The sequence below is a fragment of the Meles meles genome, chromosome 1 (genome assembly GCF_922984935.1).
Source record: "Meles meles chromosome 1, mMelMel3.1 paternal haplotype, whole genome shotgun sequence".
Taxonomy (NCBI): Eukaryota; Metazoa; Chordata; class Mammalia; order Carnivora; family Mustelidae; genus Meles; species Meles meles.
In genome coordinates, this window is record NC_060066.1 from 38,499,619 (window position 1) to 38,509,194 (window position 9,576).

At 49.5% G+C, this 9,576-nt stretch overlaps 1 protein-coding gene across 2 annotated transcripts; it reads right to left on the reverse strand.

The window, feature by feature from the left end:
* Positions 1 to 976: 976 nt before the first annotated feature.
* OSR2 (odd-skipped related transciption factor 2) lies at positions 977 to 8,711 on the reverse strand. Of its 2 annotated transcripts, none has more exons than XM_045997398.1 (4): positions 8,337 to 8,711; positions 3,501 to 4,269; positions 2,334 to 2,433; positions 977 to 1,481 (listed from the first exon to the last, which is right to left on the reverse strand). In XM_045997398.1, the coding sequence occupies exons 2-4, from the start codon at positions 4,154 to 4,156 to the stop codon at positions 1,407 to 1,409; spliced, it is 831 nt and encodes a 276-aa protein (XP_045853354.1). In that variant the 5' UTR covers positions 4,157 to 4,269; positions 8,337 to 8,711; the 3' UTR covers positions 977 to 1,406. The 2 variants fall into 2 exon arrangements, with proteins under 2 accessions (XP_045853354.1, XP_045853348.1); XM_045997392.1 differs by having other exon boundaries at positions 977 to 1,563.
* Positions 8,712 to 9,576: the final 865 nt, after the last annotated feature.

Consider the following 9,576-nt stretch of genomic DNA (forward strand, 5'->3'; position numbering starts at 1 on the left):
AAAATCCGAGAGTACCTAATTCACCCTTTTGTTCAGTATTAAGCCTGTGAGTACCTATTAGGCTACTGGGCCACAGGTTCCTCTGATGTTCTTCATTTAATTCTAGTTATTTCCCTTCCAGCCTCTGCCTAGTACTACAGTGTATCTGTGTCCAAAACCTTCCATCTAAATCCTATCCAGGTTGTCTGTCACGATATTAGTGTCACATTCCCCAGGAACCATCTAGGGAAGGTTGAAATGCCTCAGAAGATTATTATATGCTTGCCATGAGCTCTATACAGAGTACCTATACTTCTGGCATTTTCCCAGGGACCGAAGGCCAACCAGTGATAGAGACTTTGTAAGTGACCCAACTCACTTTGCTTTGCAGAGAAAGCTGAACCTTCTAGAAGAAAGCATCTCCATCCTAGGAAAAAAATATTTTCACAGCTCAGTTCCTCTTTTCTCCTCTTATCTGCTATCTTCTGAAGGTTGTACCTTCCTGCATTCTTCTATAGGAGGATTATTAGGCTTCTCTCCCGAAACCAGGATAAAGTCTCTGTCTATAGAGCTAAATCATAAGTGTTCAAAGTCTAATGGTAAGAGAAGTTGTCCAGCATAAACTTTGACACTAGGTCAAGGACTTTTCTCACCTTGTGCTTTCGGGCAGGGCAGTCTTGGAGTTGGGTGCTATTAACAATGATCATTATATTGCTTTTATCTGAAGGAATAATCCACAAGGAATTCAACAGAAGGGAATAAAACCTTAAGGGTATCAATTTTAATATCTTCAAAAAACAAAAATTCCAATTCCAAATCATCCAATTCCAAAATGCCACAATACAGAGAGGGAAGAGCTGAAGCTTCAGTAAAAGAATTGTGAAAAGTCTTACTTTAAAAACTTAGGGATAGAGAACACCCTCTATACTGAATATTTTGGAGGCATCCTACTCTTCCAGAACCCAGAGGAGAAGCAGCAGTTAAATAGCAAGACACTTTTGCAGAAGTGTTGAAACAAACAAGAAGGAGTTTTATTTTGGAAATACACTCTTTAAAGATAAATTTGGCTTCCATTTTCCATATCTAGGTGCATCCAACAAGATACAAAAACAAACAAAACAACAAAACAAAGACCCAGACATTATGTACAGAGCTCTAAAATGAGCTGTGAATATCTACAAGAACTAGCATATGCTCTTTGTGAAGGGATGTACTTGTGTGGCTTTCTACAGTTCTCAGTCCTCGAGAAGAAGGGTTAACTCCCCTGGGCTGCAGGTGCGGCTGCAGCAGGGGAAGAGCTGGGGTCTATAAGGGGTTGGGGGGCGCAACCCCTGGGTGGGAGGCGTGGAGAGGTGTCTGGGGAGGGGAGCAGCGGCGGCATGGGACACATCCTGGGTTTCTCTAGAAGTCCTGCCGCGGGGTGTGAGTCAGGCTGTGCCGCCGCAGATCACAGTTTCGCCTGAACACTTTGCCGCACTGCTCGCAGCTGTAGGGCTTGATGTCTGTATGGGTGAGAAGGTGAGTTTTCAGATTACTTCTCTGATTAAAGGTTCTTCCACATGTGGGACATTTGTGTGGAGATTCCTGTTCAGATGTGAAGCAAGCAAAGGATTAATCCTTCACACCACCACCGCACCCTTCTCAATAGTTTCTGTTTTATCCGTATCACAAGTGTTAACATAACACGCGCGCACGACAACAAAAGAGGGGACTTGCAGGAACAAATCTGGCTCCTAATCCTCCAATCACGAAAACACACGCGCAGGCACACACAGGGGCCCATTACACTGATAACTGCTGGTGGCCACCCTGGTGGGCTTTGTGATTTCCAGGTCTTTACATTTCATCACCGTGTCACAGGCAGGAAAAGGAGGAAGGAAAAACTCTAATCCTCTCTTAAGGAACGACATTCTCCCGGGCAATAAGGCTCCTCTTTGCTGGAAAATTAAACTATTCCTCAATGTTCAGAAAACTACAAATTATGAGGCCCCTGGGAGAAAGAGCATATGGGATTTCACCATGCCCTCCATTATCAAAATTACCTTTATTTCCTCCCAAACACGAAAGCTTTAAATGCAGGGCAGATCAGATGGGGGAAAAATTAATTCTAAAATTAGGATTTAGAATACAGAGAATGGTCTTTCCTTTAAGAAAAATATAATCATGTTTTGTGTTAAGTAAGATTAAATTTGGGGGGGGATTATAAAAAAGTTGAGTGCTGTTTTTCCCACCTAGAAAACTAAATCTAAACAGAGCCTTTTAAGAGAAAGAGCCTGCCGCGAAACACCTTCATAAGGAGAAAAAAATCATAAAACGAAACCAGCCATTGTCTTTAAACAAGAAAACAAACTTACCTGCATATGTAAAGTTTTGTGAACTGCTAGAGTTCTAGACTGACAAAATCCTTTCCCACACTCCTGACATTTGAAAGGTTTTTCTTTGGAATGGATATACCTGTAAATCAATATAAGGTTTCATTGAAATGGTTTTACGACCACGGTGAGTTTCTTTTGACAGTTACTCAAGAGGAAGTCGTGAAAAGACAAAAGAAACGGGAGTCCCATTATTTATGTTTTCAGATTGTGTTTTTTTCCCTCTGTGTAATTCTGTTTATGGTTAACCTCAACTAACAGATTCTTCCAAACATTCACCGGAGGCTGGCTTTATCTACACTTGATCGCCCTCTCTGGCTGTATTCTGGAGCTCAAAATTCTGCTGAATGTGTCCTTCCTGGTCTCTTCGGCTTTCTTTGGTACTTAAACTGGCCAAATCAGGATGTTAGGCAAGGTCGAATTCAGGACAACTGATTTTAGCAAATCCCTAAATAGCCACGGAAGATCCCAACCGAAGTCCTAACCCTGTGGAACAGCAGGCAGAGTCCAGAGAGAAGATAAACCAGCCCTTCCTCTGGGAGGTTTTCACCCGATGAAAACCACTTACGATATAGTATTTCTTCAGTTGCTGTTTAGGAATGCAGAGTTTAAGGTCGTGAAGGGGTTGTGGGTAGCTGTTTCTAAATTCAGTGATCTCAAGACCCTCATAAATAAAATAAAATAAAGTTTGCCTAGGCAGGCTCTGGGGTGCACCTGGGGGTGGGAAGATAGTGAAGGGAGGGAACCCAGTGAAGGTGGCCTGAGAACATTAGAAATGGTCTGACTGCAACCCGGACTAATACCCACCATGGGGAGGTCTTTAGGGTCCCTGGGCTTTACCCGTTCCACCTCCCCAACAACAACTGGGAGAAAACTGGGAAACAGACCTCGGAACCAAGGCTAACCCACAAGATTGCAACTGCCTAAGGATGAGAAAAGGCCCTCCCGCATTCCAAACAAGGACGCCAGTAAGAGACAGCGGAGGAAAAAGGTAAATGTTGGGGGTTAGTTGTAGCTGGCCCGGGAGGGCCTTTGGGGACATATTCTAGTTCAGAGGGGATTTTAGTGACCCCTGGAATGTCTCTCAGGACTCAGTACTCTGGACAAAGTCGTCTTCCTTTCCGAGGTCAACCTCTTTCCCCACCTCACCTGTGATCCCGCAGGTGATCTTGCCTCCGGAAGGCCTTGTGGCAGATGTCACACGTGTATGGCCTCTCATCCGTGTGGGTCCTCTCGTGGATGAGCAAGTTGTAGGATTTGGTAAAGTGTCTGCCGCAAAACTTGCAGATAAACTCTTTTTTCGTTTTGGAGGGCAACCTCCCTCGGGAGGGCTTTCTGTCCGGAGTCAATTTACTGAGCCCCGAGATAGGGCTACCCAGCCCCGGGCTCAGCTTGGTCAGGTCTCCCAGCTTAGGGGGATCCTCTTGTGTGGCGGCCACCGCCAAGTTGGCAAAGTCAAAACGGGGCCTGTCCTTGTGCAGGGCTGGGAGTACGTGGGCAATGGCTCCCTGCTTGGGGTGGAAGAGGTGGGTGGTAAAGGGCAGAGCCGGGAAAGGGAATCGCGCGTCCACGAGGCCCTGCGCCGCCGCCATCTCGGTGATGGTGGAGCGGGTGATCTCGTGCACGTTGGGGTACCCCAGTGTCCAGTGGTTCATGTGCATGGTCTGCACGGCGCTGAGACCGTACAGGCCCTGCAGGTGGTCCACCGCGGCGGGGAAGGTGTTCACGGCCTGCAGGAAGGAGTAATTGGTGAGCTGCAGCGACGGGTGGAGCGGGATGGGCGCCGGCAGGGCCTTGCTCCCCATTCTCCCGACTGTTGGGGGGCGGAGGGAACCGCCCCTTTCTTCCAGGACTCGGAGGCAGGTGGGCGTGGGGCTCCGCTGAAAACCCAGTGAGGCAACAGCACGCAGAGCAAACCCTAAAAATGGCAGGGGAAGAGAGGGAGAGTTGTGACTATTATCTAAGCCCCCCTCGGCCTGCCCTTTGGCGCCAGCGAGGGTTACCACACCTTCCTTCAAAGTCTTCCTCCCCACTCTACTCCAGGGTCCCCAAAAGGAGTGGCGAGGGAACCGCAGAGCGCCTGCCAGGCGAGTCTGCACCGAGCTCGGCCCGGGGGCCAGGGTGTCAGACGCGGCAGAAAGTGGCCTTCTGGCGAGCGGGTGCCCCAGCAGCCTTTATGTGGGCGCCCGCAGGAAGGTCGGAATGCCAGCACGCAAGGAACGGAAGACCCGGGCCTCGGGAGAAAAAAGGTGGGGGGGGGGGGCGGGGGAGGAGTCCTGCAGCAGAGGCAGCACCCACTTCACCCCAACCATCCCACCCTGTGCGGAGAAGCTCGGGCAAACCCGACGGCCGAGACGCCAGCACCCGCAGGCCTGCGGCCGAGTCTCTGTTGCTGGGGCGCTCCGAGCTCCCCGGGGAACGACGCGGAGGGTCCCTCCTAGCCGCTGTGGGGCTGCTCCTCCTGCAGCGCCCCCAGCCCGCTGCCCCGCCCCGCTGTCGCCTTTCCCGCGCTTACCCCCGCGGCGCCGCGGGTGCCGGAGCGCAGCCCCCGAGCGCTCTGCGCTGCAGGGCCCTTGGGCCCTCGGAGGGGCCAGTCTCGCCCCGCGCTGACCTCGGAGGTTTTCTTTTTCCTTCCTCTGCCTCAGTCCCATTTATCAGCGGTGACGGGCCGCAGGAAAGAAAAGTGACGGGTTCAGCCTGGAAGTGCCCCCTCCTCCTTCCCAGGGGCCGTTCCCTCCCACCCCCCACCAAGATCCCTTCCAGATGGTTCAGGCTCCCAGGGGGTGAGTTGCGGTGGTGTGGAATAGGGGTGGGTGGGCGGAGAACCTCCCTGAGTTCCGAACTCCTTCTCCCAGACTGAGCGCCAAGCTCTCGGGAGGCCAGAGCGGCTTCCCAGCCTGGCATCAGGAGCCGCTCCTGCACCGGCGAGGCCTCCGGGAAGAGCAGAGAGGAGTGGAGAGGAGAGTAGGCTCCCTGAGGAGGCACAGGAAAGGGGCAGCCGGGTAGCCACAGCGATCGTTCGAGCAGGTACAGTGCGTCTTTGACCGCTTGGAGGAGGGTCGTTTATCTGCTCGGAGACGTGTGTGGCCTGGGGCCTAAGCAGGGTGCAAGTGCTCGCATCTCTCTGGCCCCCAAATAACAATAGCAAGGTCTGATTTCAGACCCAGGTTCCCCAGGACACCTCACCTGCATTCAGGGTGGGCCCACCTTTGCCCACTTCCAGCTGCCTTTCAGCAATGGCTCTGCCAGCTCTGCGGACCTGGGCCTTGCCTCTGAGGGCAGCTCCCCAGGTGCGGGACTCACAGCTAAGTTCTTTCCCTGGAGAGGGGCCAGGCAGGCCAGTTAGAGCCAACGACCTTTCAGCCTGGCTTTTGAACCCAGAGGGAAGGTGGGAAGGTTTGTCCAGTCTCTAACCCTCATCACCTACCCCTTTACATGCCTGAATCTTCTATAGGGCACTGTGAAGTGGTGCCCGGGGCTCCTAGGGCTGACTTGGGGGACCGCGCTAATGACACAGCACTCTGCCAAGGCAGAATTTGGTCGTCTCAGTGAGGCCCACACCTTCTCTCCCTCCTCTTCTGTTTGGAATGCTCAGAGACAGGGATTTATTAATGAACCGCTTCTGCCTGGTGGTATTTGGTCTGGGAGTTCAGACTGGGAGTTAATGAGAGGTGTGTAACAGTCAGAGGGGCTCAGTCAGACCATTCAACCGAAACTGTAAACCTCCATTAGTAATAAACTTTCCCACCACAAATCACGATTCATTTTTGTTCAGTGGCAACCCTCAAGCCTTCCTAGAAAGGCAGTTAAGAAAGGTACCAACATTCCTGGTAATCTATCTGATTATTTCCTCTTCCATCAAAAATAATAAGTTATGCTTTTATTTCCTTCTTTTTGTGTAATGAGGATTTTCCAGAGAGTCAAAATATTATCTTCTCCCAAGAGTTAAAATGTGGTCGCCCCCATAGAGAGGAAACTGAAATTAATATTTGGGTGTATTCCCAGACTAGATTTCTTAGAAATAAATACAGGAGGCAAAGTATGATTCTTACCTCTGTTACGGGGAGGGGGGGTTTGAGGGGAGAGGGTGTCAATTGGAGGAATATCCCACCTGTGATTTCCATTTTACTTGCACAAAGTGAAATCTGCCCTAAATGTTACGTGTTAATTCTGCCAGCAGAAGGTTGAGTGCCATCTCCCTTCCCTTTTCTTCAAATGGTTTATAACACTAAAATTAGCAACTCTATTACAGTTCAGCTCAAAGTGGCACAAAAGTGTATCTCATAGTAAGTTTTCATTTTAATTTGCAGGAAAGAGATCTTCATAGAGGAATAGCAAACCATTGGTGACTTCAACCCTTTTACAAATAGAACAACTCTAAATATTCACCAAACACTTTTGCCATAAATAATTACAGAATTTAGATTTCCACTCTTCCACTGAGTTGCTGGAAATGTATGTCAAAAGATATTTTAAGTCCATGCAAAAGATCTAAAGTACTTTCGTTTTGTCTAGAGTTGAGCATGTAATTCCCACACTGAGTTTTAGGCAATAATAGCGGTCATCATCCTTTGCTGTCAATTCACCACTACCCCTTTTCCGACCATTGGTTACTTTTAATTTTACAAGGAAAGAACCAATGAAGATATTAATATTTTGGTGAACGAGACTAGTTTTCTCTCATCAGTCTTCTTCACAGGGATTTCCAGGCATGTACAGAAGTTTTGTAAAATTTAGTTCACCGGTTGTCAACAAGTAAAAAAAAAAGTGTACATAACTAATTTCAGTTCAGTGAAGCTTTCAAAACATTGGAGAAAAAAAGGTACGCGGTAATTTGATAGAGTCTTGCTCTTTGGTAATGCTGTTATTACACTGAGTTATCTAAAAATAATATACAGTCAGGGGTCATCTGCTAAAACTTGTGTGTTGGTGTGAGAGAAATGACTGATGGATCCATAGACTCGCTGAATTTCAGCCCAAGCCACAGTGTAATTTTGCATAAATCAGAGCGAAAATCTTAGTAGATATAAGGAGATCATTTAAAAAGTAATAATGATGGCCAGCTTGGATCAGGTGAACAGAGGAAAACGGCCGCGAAGTTCCTGCCCCTTCGCAGCGCCTCAGTCTTCCCAAGGAGTTAATTAAATTAAGATGCCTTCCGCATAATCTGGGTTCTGTTTCTCTCTGCTCCCTCGCTCCCCCTGCGTGAGTAATTTTCTTGTTCTGCTCAGGACTGCAGTTCGCTAGCAGAGAAAGTAGCTGTCTGTGCCGCTTCGCTGCGGGAAACGCCAACCCTCTTTTGTTCTCTGCTAACAGGTAGGGAGACAGATCTCGCGCTCCCTCCACAAACACCTTTTTTCTCCCTCCTTCCTGCAACCACCACTACTTTCTCTGTAGCTCTTACTCGAGAATCTAAGCGTTTAAACCCCAGGGGAATTTGCCTTCTGCATCCCACCCCCCACCCCTCGCTCTAGGTCTGGAGGGTGGGAGGGAAACCAAAAGGCCAGCAACAAGGTTGGAGAAATTACCTAGGTCTGAACTATTATTACTTCCTTCTTGAAAGGCGCCGGCTAGGCAGGCAGTGTGAGCCCCGGCGCGTTGGCGCTCCGCTGCCACGGCTGGCCCGGGACGGGTGGACCAGGAATACTACGGCCCCGTCGGAAACACCACGGGATCAGGGGGTTTTATCTCAGCGTACGTCGATCAGCTTTTATAAGAAGCCTTGCTGAATGCTTAGATTAAATGTCGCAAAACAAAACTAAGAACAGTACATGAAAGTGTGTGTCCTTAAGTGTTAGGCGGGAGTGGAGCGCCGGGGATCCGATACAGTGAGAAACACAATGCCCCAAGATTGCATCCGTATGATTTCTTTTCACAATTTCCAAACGTGCGGCACGCCTGACCGAGAATCTGAGTGTCCCCTGCACCCCCTGCACCCTTTCTTCCTTAAGGCGGCTGCAGCTCCTTCCCAGAGCGGACACTCACCTCCCTCTGAAGGGTCCGCCCGGGCAGCGCCGATCAGACCCGGCCCAGGTGGTGAGGCGCGGAGCTCGGAAAGGTCATTGGGTCCACGCGGGGCAAACTTCTTTTTCCGAGCGGAATCCCGGGAGCCGCGGACATGATCTGGAGGACGGCGAGCAGCAAAAGCGAGAGCGGATCCCAGCCTTCGTCCGGGTCTGTGGACGCGGAGTTTGTAAAGCTCGGGGGTTGTTGGAGCCGAAGCTCAGCACTCGCCCGGAACCCCGCGCTTCCGCGAGCCTCTCGCCGCAGACTCCGGGTAAGGTCGGAGCCTGCAGTTTCGCAGGGCCATCACCCTCCAGCAGCGAGCGCTCCGAGCTCTGTCCCCGCCCGCGTCCCTCCCCAGGCTGCTCGCGACCAGGAGTCCCGGGCTTTAGTAGCAGCCCCGCCTCCCCTTCGCGCGGGCGTCCTGCGGCAGCGCGGGGCCCACGGAGCCTGACTCCGCCTCCGCGCCCGGCGCCCGCTAATGGTCCACTCTGTTTACTTGTGTTTGGATAGCAACTGAGTCTTAAAGGCACAGGTTTCCTCGAGGTTTCCCTGCTCCAGAGATGAGCCGAAGGTGACTCAGTTCAAAACTCACACATAAGCAAAGCCCACCCCCTTTTCCTTCTCGGTGCCACTTTTCCTATAATGTTAGAAACTGAACAGCTAGTTCTCTGCTTCCTGAAGACCCTACAGAGAAACCCAAAGAGCATTTTGTAGTCTTATTTGACGCTCTCGCCAGATTAATTTCCACATCTTAACACGTTTAATATAACCATCTTTTTCGTAAAGTCAATCAGTGCTAGACTGGATTCTCCAAAATGTATCACATTTCCCTCGATTTTAAACACAGCTTTGTACATACTTTTTGTCAATTATGACTATATCTGTAGTCTGCTTTTGTTTGCTGTTTTCAAAACGAAGTTTGTTTTTAGAGGTGACAATTGACTAATTCTGTAATTACTGCACAGACATACGTGGGATGCCCCAGAAGAAATTTCTTCCAACATTTAAGGTTTAATCAGTCAAGGTACATTTTATAAGCAGTAAACCAACTTGGTCAAAGGGTGGGCATCTGCAGCCCATTGGCAAACAATAAAGACTCCATCTGGAATGGGTGAAGAACAGTCATTTTAAAATTTTAGGAAAATTCTATTGTAGCTTCTCAAAACATGTTCATCTTCATTCCCAGCCCAAAACAAAACAAAAACAAAAACAAAAACAA